The following is a 26,194-nucleotide window of genomic DNA, read 5'->3' as shown; positions in this document are numbered from 1 at the left end:
CTCCCTCGTCCCTCCCTTGTGCATTGTCACGCCTGATCATGTCCCCGTGGAATTTGGTTGCGTCACTTTCCTGCAACCACAGCCCTAGAACTCCTGTGGACTTTGTACTCCCCCAGACACTTGGGGTCAAGGACTTAATTTGTTTCACAGAATCTGGCAAGGGTTGTGTTCAGGAGCCCAGAAAGTCCAACCCCTATGCTCTGCAGCAGAGCAAACTGAGGCCTAAGGAGGGGACTGGCATCTGGTCAGGGTGCCCTGTAATAAGGGAGGGGGCTGATGGTGGGAGCAGTTTTCTGACCAGTGACAGTGGTGATTGATCAGACTGATACCTGGGAGAGCAGAAGGTCTGGGTGGTCCCTCCTGTGGGGCACAGAGCCCTGCATGCTATCTCTTCAGAAGTGGCTCCAGGAATGTGGCCTCTCATTTGGGGGAGGTGGGAGGGGCTAAAGTGAGTCAGTACCCCCCTGACTCCAGCTGGGCAAACCAGAACTGGGGCAGAGAGAAGGTAGTCAGTTCCCCAGAGGCACTGAGACAGCAAGACAAGGAACAGGCAGACCTGGGTGGCACTGGTGGCATGAACCTCAAAAGGTCCAGGTTGAGAGTTCATTATCTGCTCCAGCTCCTGAGTTGTCCTCAGAGATTAAAAGGGGCACGGCATTCCTCGCTCCTAAGGGAACAACCCCTCCCCCATGCTGCCTTTCCAGGATTAAGAGTAAGAGGGATTAATGAGGCCCTGGTCTAAACTAGTGGCTACTTCAAACACTTGGCATCTTGATTCCATGGTAAAACCTACTCCTAAACTCAAGATCAATTCCCATTGGCTCTTCAGAAAAGAATTTTTGCCATCCTTTCAATGTGCCAGGCAAACTATAGGGGCCCTTTTTGGACTCTCTGCTGGGAAAGAAAAGCAAACCTGAGACTTACCCTTGGTGGGTGTGTGAGCAGAGGAAGGTGCAGCCTCCTGAAGGATGAAACAAACCCAGGAAGACGGGGAAAGGCTGACCAGAGAGACCCCACATGTTAATTCTGTTGAAAGTCGTTGCCTCTTCCATAAAATGGGGATACATAATGCCATCAGGCTTTGAGAGAATCAAAGGATAAAGTGCCTAGCAGGATGCCTGGAAGAGTTAGCACTGAGAACCAGTTCCCTCCCCCCTCCCCCAAATCCAAAGGCTTCCCACCACTCTACCAGGGTCCAGTAATTCCTGGAAACCACATGGTGTTCTGCTTTTCTGCTCAGGGCATGGCCACCTGACTAGTATCCTGGCAGCGAGGTCTGGGCATGGAGCTGGGTTGGGGAAGCCAAAAGGGAGAGGTCGACTAGGACCACTGGTGAGGGGGAGGCAGCCCTTGGAACAACAGGCTGCTCCCAAAGAATGAAAACAAGCCCCACCCTGGCCAGGAATGGCTCCATTCAGGAGGGACCCTGAGGGCCAGAAACCCCCTGGGGAGTTTCTGTTGGAGGTAGGGTGGGGCAGAGAGCAAAGAAAGGCAGGTCAGAAGTAGAAAGTTTCCACATCTCCCTCTGAGAAGCCCTACAGTAAAAGGCCCGCAGAGGTCTCAGGCCTGGGGACCTGGTCTGCGCAGGGCGGGAGTGGGGAGGTGGGGGGGTGGGCGGAAGCTCAGGACACTCCAAAGCCAATTGCCCCAGTCTCGGAAGCACCTGCTCAGGCCTTTCCCTAGCAACTGTACTCACCTGGGAGCTCAAAAGCCCTTAGAGCCAGAGGCAAATGTGCTTGCCATTAATAGAAAAACGTTTATAGAGCACCTACTGTGTACCAGGCTGCCCACACCCAGGCCTTGCCAGCTTCTTCTATGCTGTTTGACAAAACCTGCCCATCCTGCTTGTTGGGACAAATTCCTGGCAGACAGTACGGCCTGCAGGTAAGACATGTGAAAGCTGGAAGAAAGCACCCTATTTGTGCTCTTCCCCCGGAAGCAGTAACACCAAGAACAGGCAGGGTCACTGGCATCTTTTGGAGGCTCTTCCAGGTGTGCCTGGGAAGGAGAGCCAGAGTTCCCCAGGAGCTTCCGTCTGGGCATATCCCTCACCTCACCATTCCTAGAACATGGTGAAAGCCTTCACCAGGCCTATTCTGCTTGGGAAGAGCTTCTGCTAGCTTCTTCCTGACAGTGCCGATGGTCAAGGGACAAGTGAAATCCGAGAAGCAGGTTCAGGGAGGCCTTTGCCCTCCCCTCAGGACCAGGGGCCAGAAGAGAAGATGGAGAGGGGGACTCAGAGCCCAACTCACCGAAAGGGGTCTCTGGAGGTGAAGTAAGCCGGGACGGACAAGTAACTCCCCATCTTCTTCCCACACCAGATAAACAAGCTCAGCTGCAAACCTGTCTGGGAGTGCCTCAGGCTGGCTGCGGACGGCCACCATGACAGGCCCAGGGCTCCCGGCACCTCTGGCTGTGGGCGGGCTGCCCAGGGCTCACCTCTCCCTCCGGAGAAGCCGGAGGGGCGTGAGGACTCCCGGCCACTTGCCCCCCGGCAGATTCCCGCAGGGGGTCATGGCTGGGATGGCTCCTCCCCAGTTCTCGGAAGCTCCGATGGACCCTCGGGATTCCGGGAGAAACACCTCTCTGCAGAGGCCACACACACACACAGGGCTTCTTGGGCCGGGGCCGGTGACTAGCTAAGAAAGAAGCGCTGCTGTCAAGTTAGCCTTCTTCTTCAGTCCCTCCCCTGATGAGGGAGGGAGGGAGGGAGGGAGGAAGAGGAGGGGCTCTTCGCGGAACCGAGGTGTGTGGTTGGAGCAGCTATTAGGAAATAGACCTTGCAGGCAAGGGGTGGAGCTGGGCTGGAGGGAGGCTGCAGGCTAGCGCCACAGACAATAACCAGGACTGGCTGAGCGTCCATCCCTGAGCTCGGGAAGGGCAGGGCCGAGAGAGAGGGCGAGCCCATCTGCCTCCAAGTGTCCCCAGCCTGAGGAGCTGCCCAAAGGATAGTTAACTCTGCTCTGAGGTGAAGGAAAGCACAGGATAGCAATTCCAGGCCAAGCCACGCCCCCCCAAAGAGGGGGAGGTCTCTTGGGCTGGGGAGGCAGGTCTAGACACTAGAGACCCAGGTCCAGAGAGCTGCCCTCTCTCTTCTCCGGCTGGTATCTACTGGGTCCTGGCGCTAGGATCCCCATTCATCCCTTTCCTCTGCCTGGCCTGGGGACAGCCGCCAGAGCTAGCCAATGGGGGTTGCCACTCCACTTCTGGGCAGAGCTGTACTGAGCATGAGGAAAAGACGCCTAGAGTGTCAACTGACACCTGATGTTTCTCCACGTAGCAAGCCCTGTATAGCACTCTCTTATTTCTCCAAGATGGGAATTAGCTCCATAAACAAGGAAAGCGAGGTTCAGAGAGATTAGCTAACTAAACCAAGGGCAAAATACTGTTCAGGGGCAGGGCTGGGATTTAAAGTTTTTTTTTTTTTTTTTTTAATTTGAGATAGTGAGAGAGCACGAGTGGGGGGGACAAAGGGAGATGGAGAAGCAGGCTCCCCACTAAGCAGGGAGCCTGAAGTGGGGCTTGATCCCGGGACCCCAGGACCTGAGCCAAAGGCAGATGCCCAACCGACCAGCCACCCAGGCACCCCAGGACTGGGATTTAAATGTAGGCCCCTGTGAAGAGCTCCACAGCAAGAGCTCTCAGCCCAGAGCTCATTCTGACTCTTTAAGGGGAAATATCTCCCTCAAAGCCTTTCTGCAAGTTGGAGACAGCACAGGAACTGGAGCCCAGGTCACCTGTTACCTCTCATTTTTCCTTTCATTGCCATAACGCCATCCATTGGCCTCAGCGGGCAGTGGTGCTTCTTCTGCTGTGTCCATGGCAACCAGGCTTCTCAAACTGAAAAATGGGGCACGATGGAGGACAAGGCTGGGAGTGCCTGTGGGGATGCTGGGCCTAAGTATCTGGAGTGGCGGCCTGGCTGAAGAGTACCAGCTGAGATGGGATGACCAAACCAGAGCCCACCACTGGGAAAGCCCCTTATCCCTTTGCCTGCAGGACTGTGAGGGGAAAAGCAAGGTTGCTGAAGTGGGACATGTCCAGACCTCACTGTTGGACTTGAGGGAGTAACAGCAGCTCTCTCCCACCAGGCACACATTCCTCTCCACCGAAGTCACCCTGTCACCGTGACAGGAAAGTCTGTGGCAAAGGTGGTGGCTGGGATACAAGGGAACCTTTTCCCATTCCTCTATTGATTGGAAACATGGATAACAATGAATGTGATAAGAGAGACTGTGTTTGCACCCTGTTATAAGATACCATTTATTAAACACTTAGTATGTTCCCGGCTCTGTGGTAAGTGCTCTCCATTTGTTATCTATCATACTTAAATTGCTAATATACGGGGTAGATGTTATCATCCCCATTTAACAGATGAGGAAACTGAGGTTCAGAAGGGTTATGTCAATAACCTGAAGACAAACAGCTAGTAAGTGGTGCAGCGGGGTTTCAAACCCAGTCAGTGTGATTGTAGATCAGGGGTCACGACACTTTTTCCCCTAACGGGCCAGGGAACAAATATTTTAGGCTTTGCAAGTGCTCGCTTCGGCAGCACATATACTAAAAATTTTAGGCTTTGCAGGCCTACACAAATACAGAATCTGTCACTGCAGTGTGAAAGTGTCCATATATAAAATATAAACAAATGGACATGGCTGTTTTCCCATAAGCCTTTATTTGTGGACAGTGAAAATTGAATTTCATGTAATTTTCATGTGCCATGAAACATTCTTTTGCTTCCTCATGCCCAATCATTAAAAAATGTAAAAATCATAGGCCATACAAAAACAGGCAATGGGCTATAGTTTGCCAACCTCTACTCTGCAGCCAAGGCCCTCAATCACTCTGTTTACTGCCCCTAATAGTGAAGACTAGCTTTTGGCATATGTGCAGAACTCAGCCACATCTATCTACTGGCACACAGACACCACACTCCAGCCCCAGAGGCAGCCAGCAGGGAGTAAGCACTGGATGGGCGCTCATTCTACACCAAGCACTGCTCACAGCATTCACTCATATGAATGAATTTTAACCCACAGTAGTCAGTAGTGCTATGCTTTCTCCCTTTTTACAGAGGGAGGAACTGAAGTACAGAGTCTAAATTGCTTGTATGAGGTTACCCAGTTGTATAAGTGAGAGGAGAAGCCAGGGTTCGAACCCAGGTTTTCTATACTGAGGTCCACCATCGCTATGCTGGAGCTCAGTCTGGGCTCAGAGCCAGACTGTCTGGGTTTGAATGCGACAATTCACTGCGTGTAAGCCCTTGGCACAGAGTCTGGAACACATTAAGGGTTGATAAATGTTAGCTGCTAATATCATTAAGACTATTGTTACTACCACTATGGGCTAGCTATGTGGCCTACAGCAAGTCGCTGCCTCTGTCTGGGCCTTGGTTAGGTCTCTAAATAGCTTCCAGCTTCAACATTTGTCAACCCTATGAGGTTGCAGAGGGCTTCCTGTTTTCCTTGGGTCTCAAATTGAGTTTAAACCTCTTGAGCCAGCTCTGAGGTGATTGGGATCCCAACCTGGGGGCCACACAGGAGCAACAGAGGAGGTCGGGCAGGGTGGAAAGGAGAAACAACACACAGGATACCAAAACGCCCATCCAGCTGGAAAGCTGGGAGCTCTCTTTATCCCAGCGATAGAGCCAACTATTTCTCACCAAAAATCTATTATGTTCCCTTGTAATTCGATCAGGGAAGAAGGGGGCCCCCAATTAAGTCTGGAACTAGCAAATTATCTTCTAATTGCACCCTCTGATTTCCATCTGATGAACAGAGTGCAGATGGAAGAAAATGCAAGCCACAAAGAGACTGGGGCCAGGGAGCCCGTGAGCATAACTCCTCTTGACATTTCACACAGCTCTGCTGTTCCAGCGGCGGCAGGCGCAGTGAGTCGGTGTCTAGGAATGTGAGCAGGAGGCTGCAGGCTTTCTCGATTCCCCCCACTCTGCTTACAAAGGACTCAGTGGGTGGGTGGGTGGGTGTGTGGGGAACTAGTGTGAGGGCTTCTCAATGCCATGAAAACTGCTTCTCCCTCAAAGAGGGGCAGCCGTCTCCCCATGTCATGAGTGGAAGCCCCTCCTAGGTGGAATCCATCTGACCTCCATAAATCCAGACTTCGGGAGGAATCACTGAAGGACTGATCACCAGATGTGATAAGCTGTTGGCTGCTCAGACCCAAGTGTGTGGTTCCTCAAGGCCAACTTCAAAGGGCCTAAACCACCCAGAACTGGGAGGTGAAAGGTCACACTGGAGACTGTACTTCCCCCTCCTGCCTTTGGATACTGGCCCTGGGTGGAAAGCTGCTCTTCTAGGTCCCTAGAGCAGCTGGCAGAGGATTCAGCAGTTATGGCTGCCAGAGGCAACTGCAAGGATCCTTGGACTGGCAGTTATGGACAAGATAAGGTGGCAGGAGAGGTACTAATCTGCACATTTCACAAGTTGGAAACCTGAAGAGGAGCCAAGCAAACTGATTCTTCAGAACCAGATGAGATGCGAGAGGCTGAAGGCAACAGACTTCAAGGCTGGCAGACCCAAGTGAGCACTCGGGTGAGAAGTGGTGAATGAATGAATCACTCGGACCTCTCCTCAGAAGGCAGCTCTGCTCGGATGATCTGAAGCCCAAGGAACTGTGTTCTTGTGGGGCCCTCTATTGGCCGGGATGACTCCAACCAAGGAAGGGAGCTCCTGGAGACTCCATAGCTTCCGAACCTTGAAAGGTGAGCACTGCTGCCCCCATCTACTGACCATTTCTCCAGTCTCTGCTCCTCCTCTCTTTCAACATGACCATAGCAGTCATCTTCCTAAAACAGGAGTCCTGGAAATTCCATTGATAGAAATTTTGCCCAGAGGCAGCGCCTGGGTGGCTCAGTCAGTTAAGCATCTGCCTTCGGCTCAAGTCATGATTCTGGGGTCCTGGGACTGAGCCTCCTGGTCGGGGGGGGGGGGGGCCCTGCTCAGCGGGGAGCCTGCTTCTCCCTCTGCCTGCTCCTCCCCCTGCTTATGTGTGCTCTCTCTCTCAAATAAATAAATAAAATCTTTAACAAAAAAGAAAGAAATTTTGCCCAGAGAAATATTGGTACGAATGAGCTAGAACACATATCCAGCCCTGTTTAATACTAAGATTAGGAACAATCATGTGTCTATTAAGGGAGTGGGCTCGGGGCACCTAGGTGACTCAGTCAGTTAAGCGTCTGCCTTCAGCTCAGGTCATGATCTCTGGGTCCTGGGATTGAGCCCTGCGTTGGGCTCCCTGCTCAGCAGGGAGCCTGCTTCTCTCTCTCCCACTCTCCCTGCTTGTGCTCTCTCTCTGTGTCAAAGAAAAAAAATCTTAAAAAAAAATAGGAGTGGGCTAAATACAATTACACATGCATACTATAGAATATTATGCAGCTGTTAAAAATAATGAGGTAAGGCGTTACATAAAAAAACCCAAGTATCAGAAAGAGTGTACACTATAATTCTATTATTTAAAAACTCTATGTCCATAATCCTCAGAGAACATCTGGAAGACTCCACTACTTGGTTATCAGTTTCTCCTTTTAAGTAGTGAAACATCTGGAAGCAGGGATAAAAACAGCATTGATTTTCTACCATTTTGGTACTGTTTGCATTTTTTTCTTACACTTAAGTGCTGCTTTTTATTTTTTTAAAGATTTTTATTTATTTATTTGACAGAGAGAGACACAGCGAGAGAGGGAACACAAGCGGGGGTGGGATGGAGGAAGGAGAGGCAGACCCCCCGCAGAGCAGGGAGCCCGATGTGGGGCTCGATCCCAGGACCCTGGAACCATGACCTGAGCCGAAGGCAGACGCTTAACGACTGAGCCACTCAGGCGCCCCTTAAGTGCTGCTTTTTAAAATGATAAATGGATAACAACAAAAAGAAGTCCTAAGATTTAGAACAAATACCTCCTTACACTTTTTTCCTAGTGCTCTTGTCCAAAGACAAAGCCTGCCTGGGTGCACTGCACTCAAACCTCCTGGGGCTATTTCTTTTTCTTTCTTTCTTTTTAAAAAAGATTTATTTATTTATTTGAGAGACAGAGGGAGTGCATGCCCGAGAGTGGGGGGAGGAGGACAGCGAGAAGGAGAGGGAGAGAAGCAGACTCCACACTGATGCGAGGCTAGATCCTACAACCCTGAGATCATGACCTGAGCTGAAATCAAGAGTCAGATGCTTAACTGACTGAGCCACCCTGGCACTCCTCCTGGGGCTCTTTCTTCAGCTTCCCCACCAGGGTCATGGCTCTGGCCACCTCCTGCCCCATTCCACTTCCTGATCCAGCCATGTAGGCTTTCCCAAGCCTTTGCTGTCTTAGCTCCTCCTGTAGCCTCCTCCATCTTCAGGCTGGTGGCTGTCTCCTCTTTTTTCCAGGTCCAGCTCCAACAGAGCACTCAATCTCCTCTGGGAAGAGTTCTCTTGATGTGTCCCTAAGCACCACACACAGGAATGGCTCTGAGCCTGTATCTGTCTAGTGCCAGATCAGACTACATGAGGCCCATACCAGGCTCACTCTGCATCCAAAGATGCCCACTACATAAGCGTATGACTCAGGAACCTCCTTATGAGCAACTACAGTACTAGAATGACAATGGTAACTAATGTTTATAAAGCATTTTCAGTTTACAGAGGGCTTTTATACTCATCATCTAGTTTAGTCCCTGTAACAACCTCATGAGGAATACCTATAGCACAGACCGGGCAAGGGAAGCCCAGAGATGTTAGGTGATTCATCCAAGGTTACTGCTGCGAAGTGCAAGACTGAGATTAAAAGCCACCTTGCTGACATCAAATCCCATGCCTTTCTTCAACGTGAGCCCTAGCAAGGTGTTTAGGAATCCCAGCTCTCCAGTATAGGGCCCCAACCTCCTGGGTGTGTTGAATTCCTGAATCTGATTTTTCTAGGTTTCCTGTCCACATTCTTACTGTCAGGATATCATGAAAAAGCTTACCAAATGCCTTGTGGAAATCAAGAGAGGGTCTCATGACTTGCAACCCAGTGAAAACATGAAGTCATGACTAATTCACTACTGCTGAATCCTAGTGATGGGCTCTTTTCTAAGTGCTCATTGTCCTATCATCTGCAAAATTCCACAGAATTCCATTAGAATTTGATGAAGGAGTCAAGTCAAAGGGATTATGAGTTTACTTTTTCCAGGAGCTCTTTCTCCTCCTTTTTGAAAACTGAGCCAGTTAGCCATTTCCACCTTTATTTTGCTAATAGATCCCTGGTACATGGCAGGTGTGGATCAAATAATCATACTTGGGCACTGCTCCCCTTCTACAAGGTCTCTCAAAAGTTTCTAATAGTGGTTCTGCTACTATGCCACAAAGATTTTTCATTTTTTTTTCTTTTTCAGTATACTGGGCAATAATTTTCTGTCTAAAAACTAAACACATTTCATGTGATTGGGTACCCTCATGCATCTTGGGCTTCCCATCCTCCCTTCTTAGTTTCAAGTTCGTGAGCTGTAAATCAAAGGATTGGACTAAATCTCTAAGGTTCTATCCAGATTTCCATGACACTTAAGACGGATGCCAAGGATTATCTTTTGTTGGGTGTTTGTTAACATGACACCACATTCCAGAAGTCGTGGACACTTAGTTCCCACTCTGCAAAACATTGACTAAGTTCCATGAGTTAGGCACTGAGGTAGGCTTGCTCACATATGCTTTCATTTAATTCTCAAAACTTTGTGAGGTTGAGGTTGCTATCTCCTTTTTACATATGAGGAACTAAGGTTCACAGAGAAGGTTGTGAATTGAGGTCATGGGTCTAGGAATTGGCAGAGCTGGGATTTAGCCCAAGTCTTTGGATTCCAGGTCCAAGACAGTAAAGTTGCCTCAAATAACTATTTTACACTTGCTATTTGATTTGCAGTGGTTGGTATTTCTGAAACGTGGTTGAGAGCACAGCAGCATCAGACTCCCGGGGGCAGCTTGTTGAAAATGAAGACTCCAGGGCCTTACCAGAAGCCTATATAGTAAGAACTGCTTAGACTGAGCCCAAGAATCTGCATTTTAAACAAGCCCCAGTGTTTCTGATGCATACTGAAGACTGAATCCACTACTTTACTCTTTCCTATGGACTCTTCCACTTGATTTCATTCTTCTCTCACACTAACCTTGAGAGGCAAGCAGGATAGGTCATTATTACCCCCTGGCTACAAATGAGGAAATGATTCAAAGATAGGTTGTTCACCTTCTTATTCTGGATTGAGCTTAAAAAATAAATGTTTGGTGGCTGACATTTTGTAAAGCTTTGGCTCACTGAGGACTTTCACCTTCCTGATATTGTTCTTACTCATTTGTAACCCCACGGTAGCTGCCTCTCTTTTTTCTTCAGTGACATTATAGTGGTAGTCAGGGTATAGTGGGAAAAGAGGACGCCAGCATATAGGGTCATCTCATGAAAAGGCCACGTTTGGAACTGAAACAAAACACAAGGGCTGACATCAGCCAATTTCAGAAACAGCTGATGCCACTGTAAGAGTCAGTGCTATTGATGGGAGCCCAGTAGAGCACCCTCTGATCTAAGCAGGATCACTACTGAGCAGCCGCAGAAAGGTATGACCAGAAGATGACTGACAGAGAGAAGAAAACTATCCTCAAATCTGGTTTGAGGTACTTGGGAGGTTTTTCCTGGTAATAGTGATGGATGTGGAGAAAGAGAATTTGTTAGCACCCCTCCAGTATTGCCCAAGGGAAGGGGGATTCTAGCCCTTGGGGGAAAAATACAAGGCAAATTAGCTGCCACAGTGCAAAAGGCATGCCATCCCTTGAGCTTTGATGGTTTTAGGCTTTGTAATGACATTTATAGACATAGGTCTTACTCCATGCTCCCACTTCAGAAGGAAAGCTCTTGCTTAGGAGAAAACTGCAGAGCAAAGAGATGGTGATGATGCATACTGAAAGGGCTTCATCCACATGTCCAAAGAGAAAGGCTGTCATTCGACAAAAACATCATTTGCCTAACAAACACTGAGCACCCACTGCGCTCTGGGCACTCTGCTAAGCTCTGGGATACAAAGACGAACTAGATATGGCTCCAGACTTGGAGAATTTCATACTCTTAAGAGCGATGTTAGATGTGTAAACAAATACCAATAGAACTCTGAGGTATGAGAATAACAAAGAGGAAGAAAGTCTCCTCTGTTTGGTGGGAAAGGTTCAGGGTGGGTTTGGTGAGGCCCCTCCACAGGGGACAAGAATTATTAGTTGAATCTAAAGGCTGATTACCAGGCAGACAAGAGGCATTCCAGCCTGAAGGAACAACATGTGCAAATGCACTGAGGCATAACAGACTATGGTCTGTAAGCTGCAGAGCAGGGCACATGTGAAAGGTGATCAGAGAGGAGGCTGGGATGGTGGGAGAGGGCAAGGGCAGATTACCAAGAGGCAGGTCTGTCAGGTGAAAGAGTCACCCATGGGCAGTGAAGAGTTATCAGAGGTGTTTAAGCAAGCAGAGGTTCCTAATGAATGGAACATAAAGCCTAAAACACCAAAGAGAGTGCTGGTCTTTAGTTGTCAATTTGTCTCCTTGAATGGGCATTTATGTCTCAAGTCTACACTGGCTGCAGATATGTCCACATGAAGTTTGCTGGCCAACTAGTTTCACTAACAGCAAACTATGGCTTCATCCTCAGGCAACATCACTACTGAGCTGGTCATTTTAACAGCTGAGATTTGCATATGGGCTATAAGCACTTAAGTAAGAATGAGGTTGTGACCCCTTATAGATAATCATCTACTGTTGCTCTGTGATACAACTTAATGTCCAACATTTGGTGTCCAAAACTGTGTTTACATAGACATTCTTCTCCTGGCTGCACTGGAAAAAAAAAAAAAATGCTTTGGATACCTTAATCTCCAGGTAATGCCAGGAAAAGAACCCTGGCCTGAAAGAGAAGACCTGATAATTTGACCTGGCTAAAAATAGACTTGCTATGTGATCTGAGGCAAGCCATTAAACCTTTCTGGGCTTCAATTTCTTCCTCTGTAAAAGGAAGGATTTAGGCTAAAAAATAAAAAAAAATCCACACCAGTAAGCCAATACTGAAGAGAGACACAAGGAAGGGTTGTGGTCAGAAAAAGGTTGACTGGCTGTCCACCCAGAGACCTCTCCAAGGCTAGCATTACCTTGGTGAATGACCCTAATTCAGGCTTCGTTTTTGGCCTCTGAGGTCCAGAAACAGGACTTCATGGTACCCAGAGAGGTGAAGACATTCTAGGATGGCTCTAACCATTTATTAATCCCACGGTCCATTTATGAATTCACACTTGAAATTAGAACACCTACATCCTCTATACAGGTACCACCTCCAGACCCTTCCAGTTATCAAGAAGTCCAAGAAGCTGAATTAGGCATCATAAGGTTGTTCTGGGAGCATGGACTTAAAGGGAGATGAGCAGCCATGGAGAGAAATTTCATTCTGGCACTAGTGATCCAGCCAAACCAGCCCTGTCTACACCAAAGAACCCCCTTCTGGCGACCAAATCCAGATTCAATATGTTTATCTGGACACGTACATGACTAGTTTTGCCTCACTGATATTCACTTTCTGTTTCACTGCTGGCCACTCATTACTCCACTGGCTTTTAAATTAATTTTTTTCTAAAGATTTTTATTTATTTATTTGAGACAAAGAGAGCGTGAGAGAGAGCATGAGCAGTGGGAGGCACAGAGGGAGAGGGAGAAGCTGCGGAACTCAATCCTAGGACCCTGGGACCATGGCCTGAGCCAAAGACAGAGGCTTAACCAACTGAGCCACTCAGGCGCTCTAAACTAAAATTTTTAATTGAAAAAAGAGCATTACTTCTTCAGATATTTGACAATCACCAATTCACATATTATTCAGCTCTGAGAGACATGTGGCTCCCTAGGAGCTAATAACAAATGGCTAACACTCATGAGTGCTCACTCCATGTGAGGCCCTGTTCCTACCCAGTACTACACAGGACTTCCCTCATTTACCCCTCTATGATAACATTAGGAACTAGGCAGAAGGTTAGTATCTCCATTTTATAGATGAAGAAATGAAGCACAGAAAGGGTAAGTAACTTGCCCAACGTGCACAACTAATAAATGACAGAATCAGGATCTGAACACAAGCAATCTGGTTCTAGAGTCTGTGCTCTTAATGACCACATGATACTGCTCTTATTACATGTAGATCTGAGTAGTTTAAACCCCAGAGGACAAACTTCATTTCCAACTTCTTGGAGAATCACCAACCTATTCACCCACTCCCTGCCAAAAATCACCCATAAGTAAAAGGAAGTATTCCATTTTTTCCACACTATACTTAATGTATATCTTTAGCTAATGCTATCCTTCAAAGATTTCTAAAATATAAAAAACAGGGGTGTCTGGGTGGCTCAGTCAGTTAAGTGCCTCCGGCTCAGGTCATGATCTTGGGGTCCTGGGATGAGCGCCACATTGGGCTCCCTGCTCAGTGGGGAGTCTGCTTCTCCCTCTCCCTCTGCTCCTCCCCCTTGCTCATGTTCTCTCTCTCGAATAAATAATCTTAAAAAAATAAAATATAAAAAACCAAATAAATAGGAGCACCCGGATGACTCAGTCAGTTAAGTGTCCGACTCTGGCTCAGGTCATGGTATTGGGATCCTGAGATCGAGCCCCATGTTGGGCTCCCTACTCAGCATGGAGTCTGCTTAAGACTCTCTCTCCCTCTGCCCCTCCTCCCTGTGCACTTTGCTCTCTCTCTCTCTAATAAATTAAAAAATAGGGGCACCTGGGTGGCTCAGTCAGTTAAGCATCCGACTCTTGATTTTGGCTCAGGTCATAACCTCAGGGTTGTGGCATCAAGCCCCGTGTCAGGCTCCGTGCTGGGTATAGTGCCTGCATAAGATTATCTCCCTCTATTCCTCTCTCCCCCTCTACACAAACAAACTGATGATTAGAATTGAAATTTGTCAGATTTCAATTCATAATTAGTTTAGTCTAGAGTAGCTGGACTCATTCTTCCCTCTACTGCTTTTCTCTCCAGGGCTTGTTCCTGTCTGGCTGGTACCTACAGAGAAGTACAGCTCTGGGTCATCCTTTCTGTCTCCTTTGGAGGAAGAAGACAAAACTTTAACTTCTCACCTTGACACTTCCAGACAATTTTCCAAAACAACTCAATCTCTGCCACTTACAGTAACTGCAGCCACAGTGGCTGCTAAGGGAAGGATATGGGGAAGCGCAGGGAAAAGCCTCGCTTACATCCTATCTCTTGGCCACCCTGGCAATTCATTCAACAAATATCTCCCCCATACCAACGATGTGCTCAGTGGTGACACAATGGGGAGGCAAAATGTCCCATGGTCCATGACTAGGTTATACTTACAGAATATTAGAGGTCTCAGGATGTCACTAAGGAGATGACCAAATGAATAAAGGTAAAGTTAAAACCACAAAAAAAAAGCTTCAAAGGGAAGGTCTGTGAAAGCATAAAACAGGGGCCATGACCTATTCTCTAACTATTTCCCTGAGACATCCAAGTAAAGATCTGAAGGATGAGCAGGAGTTAATTAGGCCAAAAGGGAGTGAGGGGGCATTCCAGGCAGAGAGAACAGCAGGAACAAGGGCCTGTCAGAGGAAGCAGGGTGTGTTTTGGACCCCGTGAAGCAGAGCAGTGAGACTGAAGTAGAGAGAGCAGGAGGTTGTGGGGAGAGGCCAGACCAGAAGGGGTTTTGCCGGCCACATTAAGGACTGGTCTTTATCCAAGAGTGCTACAAAGTCGTGGAGATATATAAAGATGGAGAGACAGCAGTGCCATGTGGTCAGAGTTTTTTTTTTTTAAAGATTTTATTTATTTATTTGACAGAGAGATAGAGAGAACAGGTAGGCAGAGAGGCAGGCAGAGGGAGAGGGAGAGGCAGGCTCCCCGCCGAGCAGGGAGCCTGATGCGGGGCTTGATCCCGGGGACCCTGGGATCATGACCTGAGCCGAAGGCAGCCGCTTAACCGACTGAGCCACCCAGGCGCCCCTCAGATTTTTTCTTTTTAAGGTCATTCACTCTGGCCACTTTGTGGAGATTGGATTGGGTGGTGTGAGTGACTATCCACAGTTAGAAGGCTACTGTAATTATTCAGGTGGTAGGAGAAATGGAAAGACATGGACGTACTCAAAATATAATCTGGAGAGGGGCGCCTGGGTGGCTCAGTCGTTAAGCGTCTGCCTTCGGCTCAGGTCATGATCCCGGGGTCCTGGGATCGAGTCCCACATCGGGCTCCCTGCTCGGCGGGAAGCCTGCTTCTCCCTCTCCCACTCCCCCTGCTTGTGTTCCTGCTCTCGCTGTCTCTCTCTCTGTCAAATAAATAAATAAAATCTTTAAAAAATATATATATATATATAATCTGGAGATAAAACTGACAGGTGTGGATATGGGATAAGAGAGAAGAGGTATCAAGAAGCACTTCCAGGTTCTGACTTAGGCAGTGGGGTGGATGGTCGTGCCATTCAACAGGACAGGTTATATTGAAGAGAAGCTGGTTTTGGGAGGAAGATCGAAAGTCCAGCTGGGCCTGAGATGCCTGGAAGACATTCAAATGGACAGGAGAAGTTGACAGCAAGATAGACAGGACTAGAGCCCAGTGGAAAGGTTTGTTGATATGAATTTCGGGGTCATCAGTGAGTGGAGGACAACAGAAGCCATAGGTGTGGGTGAGATTGCTTAGGGAGAAACAGAATGTGCCTGGAGAAACAGCAATATTCCAGAGCTGGATAGAGGATAAGCAAACTAGAATGACCAGAAAGGGGGGGTGGTGGAAACCAGGACAGTATGGAATGCCATGGAATTCAAGGGTTTCAAGAGTGACAAAGACACTAATAATAAATGATAACATCTATTAAATCCTAATTATGGCCAGGTACTGAGCGAAGGGCTTTGAATACATGATCAAATTTAATCAGCATCACAACCTTTTGAAGTGGGAAGCATTTCACTTCCCCTTTTCTAGATGAAGAAACTGTGGCAAAGAAACTCAAGGTCAGCTGACTCAAGATAAACTGGGATGAAAACCCAAGCAGGCTGACTCCAAACTCATTCACTTGTCTCTACTACCTCTAGTGCAATTTGAGAGGTCATAAAAGATGAAGCCTGAAGAATGGCCAGTGGATGGACCAATGTGACTGTCCCCGAGAAACTTACTAAGGGAACACTGTTTCAGGGGAATGAGAATGGAAGCCAGACCAGAGCCCATTATTAGACATGCTCCACATTATTACCTGTTTTTCAGCTGTCTGAGGGAGCCAGTTAGGAGACCAGGCCACTAGGTTAAATCCGTATCCCCAACAGCATCTAATTTGGTGCCTTTAATATAGCAAATGATGCTCAAAATTATATGTAAGAAGCACAAAGTTGCCATGTGCTGCTTGCTGCTAACCCTTTACATCATACCATCCTCAAGTTTTCAGTGTGTGTTCTTATTCATCACTTTTTATTTTAATTAATTAATTAATTAATTTGACAGAGAGACACAGTGAGAGAGGGAACACAAGCAGGGGGAGTGGGAGAGATTTATTTATTTATTTGTTTATTTATTTATTTATTTGACAGAGAGACACAGCAAGAGAGGGAACACAAGCAGGGGGAGTGGGAGAGAGAGAAGCGGGCTCCCTGGAGGGGCTCGATCCCAGAACCCTGGGGTCATGACCTGAGCCGAAGGCAGACGCTTAACGACTGAGCCACCTAGGCGCCCCTCCATCACCTCTTTGATCCTCACAATTACTTCGTGAGGTGGATTACTTTTACCACATTTTTTTTAATTTTTAAAAAATTTTTTAAAAATTTATTTTATTTATTTCTGTGTCAGAGACAGAGAGCACAAGCAGGGGGAGCAGCAGAGGGAGAGGGAGAAGCAGGTTCCCTGCTGAGCAGAGAGCCCGCCATGGGGCTCAATCCCAGGACCCTGGGAGTGTGACCTTTGCTGAAGGCAGACACTTAACCGACTGAGCCACTCAGGTGCACCTACTTTTACTACATCTTATAGATGAGAAACTGAAGCTCACGATGAGAAAGGAAATTGCCCACAGTTACACAGCCAGCCTGGCTCCGCTAAGACTCAAATCCAGCTCTTCTGACTCCAAGTCTATTATTCTTTCTGGGGAGTCCCCGTGGAAAGAGGACCCTCTTTAGAGCCCGGGAGACCTGAGTTCAAATGTATGTGACCCTAAGCAAGTTCTTCTACCTTTCTGGACCTTGCTGTTTTCATGTAAAGTGGGGTTGTAGGGTTATTGTAAGGGTTGAATCAGATAATCTAAGCAAAACTCCCAATACAATGCTTAATAAATATCTGTTGTCTATCCCTGGCTCCACCCTACCCCTCTTCATCTCTGCACCAAACAGCAGCTGTGGGACTTCTCTGGGATCTTCGTTCTCTCTTCCCAAGGAACAGAGCAGTATTAAGGCATGTTGAAGGTCACATAATGTTGCTATATACTAGGAGTCCCACTCTGTGTTCATGCTGGACTCCCTTGTGCGGGCAGAGGAAGGCCCAGGTGTTTGTCCTCTGTCAGGCACGCCCCAGCCCCGTTTAACTGCCAGCCTTAATGAGTTGCTGGCTGGCTGTTTCCTTAGAGATAAACTAGACAAATAAGCAAACTAAAATCAAAGGCTTGCGTCCATAAATGCAGCAGCAACATCAACGTTATAACAGCAGAGGGCAGGGTTGCTCCACAGACTCCCATGCCAGGAGCCAGCGACCCAGGAGAAATTTAACAGCACTTTTGACACTTGAGAGTTCATAAAGCCTTTAAACCAATACCCTTCAGTGTTATCTGACACCACCAGTGTGTGGCAGGCAGGATGAGTGTTTTTACTCTGAAGCTACAGAAGAGGAAACTGAGCTTCAGGGAGGTTAAATGACATGACCATGTTCAGGAATGCAAAGAGACTCTTGTAAGCAAGGAGTCACGATTTGGGTTCAAATCTCAGCTATGCTACTTACTAGCTCTGTGACTGTGAGCAAGTAAACTTCATTTCTCTATGTGTAAAATAGGTATGACCAGTACTATAGTTATTATATTGTTATAAGAATTAAGTTAGATGGAGCTCCTGGGTGGCTCAGTCAGTTAAGTATCTGACTCTTCCTTGGTTTTGGCTTAGGTCATGATCTCATGGGTTGTGAGATGGAGCCCCACATCAGGCTCCCCGCTGAGCTTCTCCCTCTCCCTCTCCTTCTGCCCCGCTGTCTCTTTCTCTGAAATAAATAAATCAGTCTTTAAAAAAAAAGAATTAAGTTAGATGATACAAATATGAAATGCTTTGGATGGTGTCGGGTACATAGTAAACACTCAATAAACGGTAGCTCTTACTATAATTATGATGCACGGCACTTGTTAAGGTGGGGGTGTGGGTGAGAAAACGAGCATGGCTTTTAGCATCACAGAAGCTATCCTGTTGTCATCCAGCCCATTACACCACAGTCTCTGGCTGCTATGTGTACAATTTCTTCACTCGCCTATCCTGAAGGCACAAATTTAGCAGAAATGGTCTGTTACCTGATAAAGTGACAACAGCTTTATATTTGTATTATTTCTTTTCCAGAGCATAGGCATTAGAAATCACTTCTCAAAAGAGAAAGCTCAAAGAGTCTATGTTCGTGATCCCGGGAAAAGAGGCCCTGAAGAGTTCCCAGGAGCCTTAAGTATGGTGATTTTTTTCCCCTCTGATAATGCCCTTAGGAACCAGGTCAAGCAAGAGAGTCCCAGGTAAGGGCAAAAAAGACGAATTAATAGAGGCAGTTTTCCCTCTTTCCACAACCCCTCCTCCTTGGCTAAGCACTTCTGATGAGGGTGAAAGGACAATCATCAGAAAACTTGTCAAGGTTCTTTGGTTTTCCAACATGCCAAGTCACTATAAAACATGCCAGCTCCATACTTTAACCTCAGCTACAAGCAACATGCAGTCTGGCTGCTTTCCTGGCCTCCTCTATGGAGAGGGAAGCCAGTTCCAGAGAGCTTCAGAGAGAATGGCCCTAATTCTAGAACCAGTGGCACTGCTAGAGACCAAATAGGCCTGTTGGGAAGTCTGAGGAGAGAAAGCAGGAGGGCTACTCAGACAAGTGTCCAGGATCAGAAGGATCCTGGCCAGGCGCCCAATTGCACCAAACTAAGCTACTTCCAGGAGGTTTGTCAGCTGGCCTCTGCTGTACAGTCCCAGGTTCCAGCCTTCAGTGACTTCCTATTGTCCCAGGCACTTGAGAATCTGGCGGAAGTCTATCAGAGGCAGGATTACGGATGTGGCTGCAGATGGGGGGGATGGGGTAATGTAAAGAGAAGGCAAAGGGAGGAGAGTTTGGGCCAAACCCCAGCAATTTCTCCATTGAATATCCAGCTCCACCCTGTGACTAGGAAAACAAAGGTGTGGGGGAAGGGGAAAAGAAAAGTCATTTCCTCTATTGTAACTAACTCAACTGAGTAAGAGCAAGGCTGGAAGGGAGTCATGAAGAATGAATTTCTTTGGGTAGCATGAGAGAGGGTCCTGCTTTCAGCAGGCCTGTGCCCAGACACCTGAATTCATCAGAGAATTTAACAGACCATTCAGGCTGATGCCCCATGCTCCTTATAACCAGGTTACTTCTGTACTTCTGGGGTCCCTGAAGATCTTCCTTCAACCTGGGCAAAAGTCAGCTGGCTCCAAAGCAGCCAGTCTCCCCAGGGCAAATTACTAGGCTCCATCTGAGGACTTCATGTCATCCAGCTTTCGTGGGAAAGCTCAGGAGTCAGGAAATGTGCTCCTTCAATAGAGCTGGATCAGACAGACTATGTCCTTGAGACAAAGCTGTAAATAGGAGACATACCCCAGATGCTCTACTTGCCCCACAGGCGTGATCTTTGGTGTAACTGTGCCAGGGTAGTTCAAAGTTAACCTTAATCTCTGAGGCTCCACATTAGAACACCAATGGGTGTGTATTAAGAGAAAGAAATGCATGCACATAGGTGTATAGAGACACACAATATAAAGTGACAGCTACTGAATATTATGGGTATTCTATGTGTCAGATGCTATACTGAGCACTTTATATAGGTTATCACATTTAATCCTCCCCTACAACCTGTGGGATGAGTACTTATCCCCATTTTACAGATGAGGTGCCTAAAGCTCAGGGCAGTCACCCAAGAACAGTTAATAAATTGCAAAGCCAGGATTTGAAACCAGACAGTCTCATTCCAGAGTCTACACTCATCCACCATGATAACGTGCCTTACTTCTTTCTGAGCATGTATATATGTGTATGTTTTCCTCTCTACCACCCCACTCTGACACACGCACACACAAATATGTTTCCTAACAAGCTAACATCTGATCGGACCCACAAATGACCTAAGACTTCAGTTCTAAGGTCAGCTCTGGTCATCCATGACCTGTCTTTGTAACTCTTTTTGTATTTTTGGTTTCAGGCCTCTCAACAGTGATATGAAGGGTTATATCACACAATAGGTGGTCCCTTCTGGTTCTGAACTTCTTTAGTGTTAGGAGAATCCAGAAATTCCAAAAATTAGCTTGTTCTACTCTATCCTGCTTATTTTGGATAGAAAATATTAACACAAATAGGAAAACAGCAGGAATAAATATGACCATATGGGTTAGGTGCCAAGGCGAGCCTTGGTCTAGCAACTCATTAGGATTCACTTCACCTCTAAATGAAAGGGCTAGCCAAAGGCTTTGTCTGTAGGTCCCTTATAGCTCTGACACTCTGTTCCAATCCTTAATAAGAATCAACTTCCCTTGGGACACCTGGGGTGCTCAGTTGGTTAAGCCTCTCCCTTAGGCTCAGGTCATGATCCCAGGGTCCTGGGATTAAGTCCTGCATTGGGCTCCTTGCTCAGCTGGGAGCCCGTTTCTCCCTCTGCCTGGTGCTCCCCCTGCTTGTGCGTGCTCTCTCTCTCTCTCTGACAAATAAAATCTTAAAAAAAAAAAAAAAAAAGAATCAACTTCCCTGAGGGTAAAAGGAAGAACTAAGGCAATTAGATCCACAGAGAAGACGGGAGAGCTCTGAGTTAGAACTCAAAGGGCAGAAAAATGCTAGTTCCTCTCCAGCTCTTCCAGAGGCCAGAGCTCTCCAGGACAACCCCCCACATGGTTCCCGGGTGGAGGCAAGTGCTTAAAGGTCAATTAAATTACTTGCTATCAGCACGGGGGATGCTTTGCAACACGAGCTGTGTGTGGGAGCTGGAATCTAGAGCACATGGTGCCTGTCTACAGTCTGTCTCATTCTCAAGATGTGAGCACCAGCCCTACCACTTCAGACCACGGGGGCACACATGCCCACCCAGCCTGCAATGTGGAATGACTGCAGGCCAGGCACTGTTTTATGTTCTGGAGAATGCAGACAAGCTCCCACTCTTGAAGATTCCAATCTCACAGGGGAAAGAAATAACCCTTCAGTGGGTGCCTATCATGAGCTGGGCCCTTGGCATATATGATTTCATTTGATCTTAACGAGTCTATGAGATAAATTTTTAACATCTGTGTTTTCCTGATGAGGAAACTGAGTCTCAGACAACAGGAACAAATCCAACTTTAAAGTCTCTGTTGTTATTTTTAAGAAACTGAGCTGCCTTCAAACAATCTAAGAGCTAAAATAAAATTAGATAACAAAAAGCAAGAAACTAGGGAAGCATCCTGTGGTGAAGGGCTGGCTCTGCCAACTGCACTAAAAACAACCCTTAAGGCACCTGCATAATCAGTAGTGTAGCTGCGGGAAAGTCATTCTTTCTGGGTCTCAGTTTCCTCATCTGTAAAATGAGGGTGGTGCTGAGACACCCCAGAAAGGGCTGCTCCCATCCCTTCACCCTACTTCTAGCTGTACCTGGCCCATTTGTGGCTCTTTCACTTTCACACCAGATATTGGCTCATGTGCTCTTCCTTGGCACATCCCTCTCCCTCCCCTCAACCCACACCAAAATGGGAACTGTCAAGTCAGAAACTTTTGTATTTTCCAGAACATGAAGGAGTGGCTGGCCTATAGTACACTGACAGAGACAAGAGGACAAACCCACTTACCGGAAGCAAGAGCTGTGCCAGGCTTCGTTGACAGTCCTGTACCGCCTCTGGCTTGGAGTGACATGGTCCCCACAGCCCCGACACTTCCAGGTATCTTCCCCTGCACACGAAACCAGGGAGTTTAGAGGCCCAAAGTAGCAGGATGTACAGGGACGGGACTCCTACCATGCAGAATTAGACTGAGTTAATGGACCTATAATGAAAGGGCTGGCCAGTGCTCTGATAAATGCACAATTCCTTCCTCCACAAGATCTCTGGTAAGCACTTATCCAGCTTGCTCATCTCCCCAGGGACAGGGAATTCATGGCCTCAAAAGTTGAGTCTCATTCCATTTTTTAGAAATGGTTCTGATTGTTCCTTTTCCCAATGAAACAAAACCTGCCTTTCCCTAGAATTTCAGCCCTTGCTTATTATAGCTCTGAGTAAATGAAATGAACAAGGTCTCTTTCTTTTCAGGGTCAGCCCTTCCCATGACTATTCCCAGCCAGCACCCAGAAAAACTTCTCTGGGTTGTACGTGTTATTGCCTTTTCCTATTCCTCAAAAGCCCTCGTTGTATAGATATTCCATCACTGAGTGCAAGAGCTCATTCATTCAACCAACATCATGGCCCATGGGACCTCTCCAAGCTCTATGTTGGAGACTGCTGGATAACATCACCCCTGCTCTTGGGGCGCCTGGGTGCCTCAGTCGTTGGGCGTCTGCCTTCGGCTCAGGTCATGACTGCAGGGTCCTGGGATTGAGCCCCATATGGGACTCCCTGCTCAGCGGGAAGCCTGCTTCTCCCTCTCCCACTCCCCCTGCTTGTGTTTCCTCTCTCACTGTCTGTCAAAAAATAAATAAAATCTTTAAAAAAACAAAAACATCATCTCTGCTCTTCAAGGAGCAAATCCACTGAAAAAGAATCCTTTTTCCATGTTGTAATTTTTCCCTTAGATGTTATTTCAGAGTTAGAAGCAAAGTGCTATTTTGGTTCGGAGAAAGAAGCTATCGGTATAGAAGGGAAAGAACATTTAATGAACACCTCCTATATACCAAGGCTTGTGCTAGGTGCTTTCAGAGACCCAATCTCATGTAATTCTCAAAATAATCATGTGAAACAGGTATTAAATTCATTTAAGGGGTGAGAGAACTGAAACCCAGGGCTAGGGGGTGTCAGGCCAAGCAGCACATTCAGCATTCCAACTCAGGCCCAAATCATCCTGAAGTCCATGCTCTCTCCACTCACTCCACCACGTTGATTCCTGCTCATTCCACTTAGGGAAGTCAGGAAAGTCTTTGTAAGGGAAGCTAATACTTGAGCTAAACCTTGAAGGATGGGGAAGATTTGCCAGAGGCTGAGAAAGGATGGGGAAGGGCTGTGTAGGCTGAGAGATTAGCATAGGCAATAACACAGAGTGAATCCATGTCCCTCCAAAAGGGACAAAACACAACACTCCTGCTGTGGCTTAGATGCCAACTTCTGGAAATAAAGAAGGCAGCTGAGATCAAGCTGTGGTACCTGACTCAGCCCTAGAAAGCAGGACAAGGTTGTTACAAGACTCCCTTGTACGCTCCGTGTATGCAGCTTTGTTCTCTCTGGGTAACTCCAGACTGCCACAGGCACAGTGACAGTCACTGAACCCTGTTTCACAGGCACAGGGGTCATGAATAGACAATGCACAGCTCCGGACACTTCAAGATTGCTTAGCAGCATTCTGGGGCAGCCAGGACACAGGCAGCTGTCCTCATACCCTAGAGGAGAGTTAAACAAGAAGGCTTTAAAACCTTGACCCACCTGCTCCTCTCCTCCAGTTCCACAGTAATAGGAGAGATCACCACATGAATCTAAAAATTCTCGGACTCTCAAGAGGGGCCTTTTTGGTTTTTTAGGTGGTAGTGACCCAGAGAATGCACTATTATCCTCACAAACCCCAAGGCACAAAGTCTGAGAAACTTATTCAAATTGGGTTATGGATAGTGGGCAAGCAATGAATTAGTAAGGTTTTCTTTTCTTTTTAAAGATTATTTATTGGGTGCCTGGGTGGCTCAGTCGTTAAGCGTCTGCCTTTGGCTCAGGTCATGATCCCAGAGTCCTGGGATCGAGTCCCACATCGGGCTCCCTGCTTGGCAGGAAGCCTGCTTCTCCCTCTCCCACTCCCCTGCTTGTGTTCCTGCTCTCACTACCTCTCTCTCTGTCAAATAAATACGTAAAATCTTAAAAAAAAAAAAAAAAGATATTTATTTGAGAGAGAGAGCAGAGCGATAGAGAGAGAACACAAGTGTAATGGGGAGGGACAGAGAAAGAGGGAGAAGCAGACTCCCCTGCTGAGCAGGGAGCCCGATGCAGGGCTCAATCCCAGGACCCTAGGATCATGACCTGAGCCAACGGCAGACACTTAACCAACTGAGTCACCCAGGCGCCCCCATAAGGTTTTCAATGAAGACAGACATCCAAATGAATCTGCCAGGTTTGAAACATTTTTGGAACTCTTAAAGGGAAGGGCTTTTAGGTCAGTTTTTGAACTGCTGTGTCCTATCCCCAGCAAATCTCATTATTTTAAGCCACATCTTGTTTCTTATTTTTACTTCTTAACCCAAAGGAATGGTCTCTAAATTGACCACCCACTTACTCAACAATTCAGCATCTTGGTCCTGAATAACTTCTGGCTGTTTACAAAATTCAAAAATAATCAGGACTTTCCACTATGAGGATACTCAAGATGACTTGTTATTGACACACCCTCCAGAGCCTGCCCTTTCTCCAGGCTTGATAAACCCAAAGCCATCTGATCAACACTTATTTAGCACCTGCTCTGTGCTAGGCTCTAGAGGCACAAAATCAAGAGCCCTACTCCCTTCTCTCATATCCACCTGGTTCCACCTTCTCCAATCCTTCCCTGTCCTTCACCACAGCCTGAGTTCAGATCTTTGGCTTCTTTTCCCAGTCTTAACTGGCTTCCCCAGACTCCCCAGTGTCTACAGAAGAAAGGCTCAACTGTTTAGCATGGCACTCCTAGATTCTATCCTATCCCACCTCTCAGAAGATGTGCACTTTCCGTTATCTCTACCACTACTCCCTTCTCCATTGGCTCCTTCCAATTATCATTTACATTAGTTCAAGTCTTTCCCATTAAAAAAAAATCTGGATCCTGTTCTCTGCTCCAGCTACCACCCTTCTTCCCTTCACAGCCACACATATTAAAAAGTTATCTACACATCACTGCCCTCATTTCCTCACTTCCTTGACCTCCACCCCCACCATTTCTCTGAAACTGTCTCACCAAGGGCCAAAGTGATCGCTTATTGCTAAACTCAACAGACACACCTTAGTCATTCTTGCAGCAAATATTAATTCCATGCCAACTATGTGTCTAACACGGTTCTGGGGAAAGAGCAGCAAATGAGAAAGAGATTTAACCTAGATATATTTTTTAAAGATTTTATTTATTTTTTTTGACAGAGAGAGAGAGAACATAAGGAGGGGAAATGGCAGGCAGAGGAAGAGGAAGAGGCTCCCCACTGAGCAGAGAGCCCGATGTAGGGCTCAATTCCAGGACCCTGGGATCATGGCCTGAGCCGAAGGCAGATGCTTAGACCAACTGAGCCACCCAGGTGCCTCAGATTTAACATAGATATGAAACAATAATATAATGGGGGCAAGTGGTATGAAGGAGAAAATAAGTTCATAACTAGGAAAATGGGGGTGGGGAAGGGCAAACAAGTATTCCTTAAGGAAATAATTTTCAAGCTTAGCTCTGAAGGACAAATATGAATTAACCAGGCAAAGAGGGGGAGGGAAGGATAACACTGGAGACTGGGGTGGGGTCGGGGGGAAGACATGTGCAAAGGTCCGGAGGTAGGAATGCAAACTTCTCACACATCATTAAAGTCAGCTATTGTCAGCTCCAAAGGACTAGGGGAACCAAGACAGGTCCCTGGTCTACTGTAGTCCTTCAGCAAACATTTATTAAAGGAATGAATGACCCTCTACAAGGTGGCCCCAAAGAACTTTATTTCTCATCATCTGTTACAAAGAGATGCTTTAATCACATCTTGATCTATTTTGTTTCTGCTGCACACATTCATCTTCTTGCATCCTGACATTCACGTCTCAAGCTATTCTGTGTATAAGATACTTTACCACCTTTTTTTTAACATAATTTTTTAAAAAGATTTTATTTATTTATTTGATAAAGA

General features: G+C 47.0%; 1 protein-coding gene across 5 annotated transcripts in view; it reads right to left on the bottom strand.

The window, feature by feature from the left end:
- The window catches only part of LIMK2 (LIM domain kinase 2), a 58,735-nt gene that overhangs the window by 24,316 nt on the left and 8,225 nt on the right, over window positions 1–26,194 (bottom strand). For 2 of the 5 annotated variants that reach the window (XM_035017407.1, XM_035017409.1), the window contains exon 1: window positions 925–1,034. In XM_035017407.1, the coding sequence (XP_034873298.1) occupies window positions 925–1,019 (95 nt within the window). In that variant the 5' untranslated portion in view covers window positions 1,020–1,034. Of the gene's footprint in view, window positions 1–924; window positions 1,035–2,252; window positions 2,680–3,744; window positions 3,837–22,016; window positions 22,117–26,194 lie in introns of those variants that run through there. The other 3 variants (XM_035017408.1, XM_035017410.1, XM_035017411.1) reach the window with 3 other exon arrangements.

This window comes from Mirounga leonina, unplaced genomic scaffold (assembly GCF_011800145.1).
Source record: "Mirounga leonina isolate KUSES-001 unplaced genomic scaffold, KU_Mleo_1.0 Mir_171, whole genome shotgun sequence".
Taxonomy (NCBI): domain Eukaryota; kingdom Metazoa; phylum Chordata; class Mammalia; order Carnivora; family Phocidae; genus Mirounga; species Mirounga leonina.
This window is presented reverse-complemented; position numbering and strand designations above follow the sequence as displayed.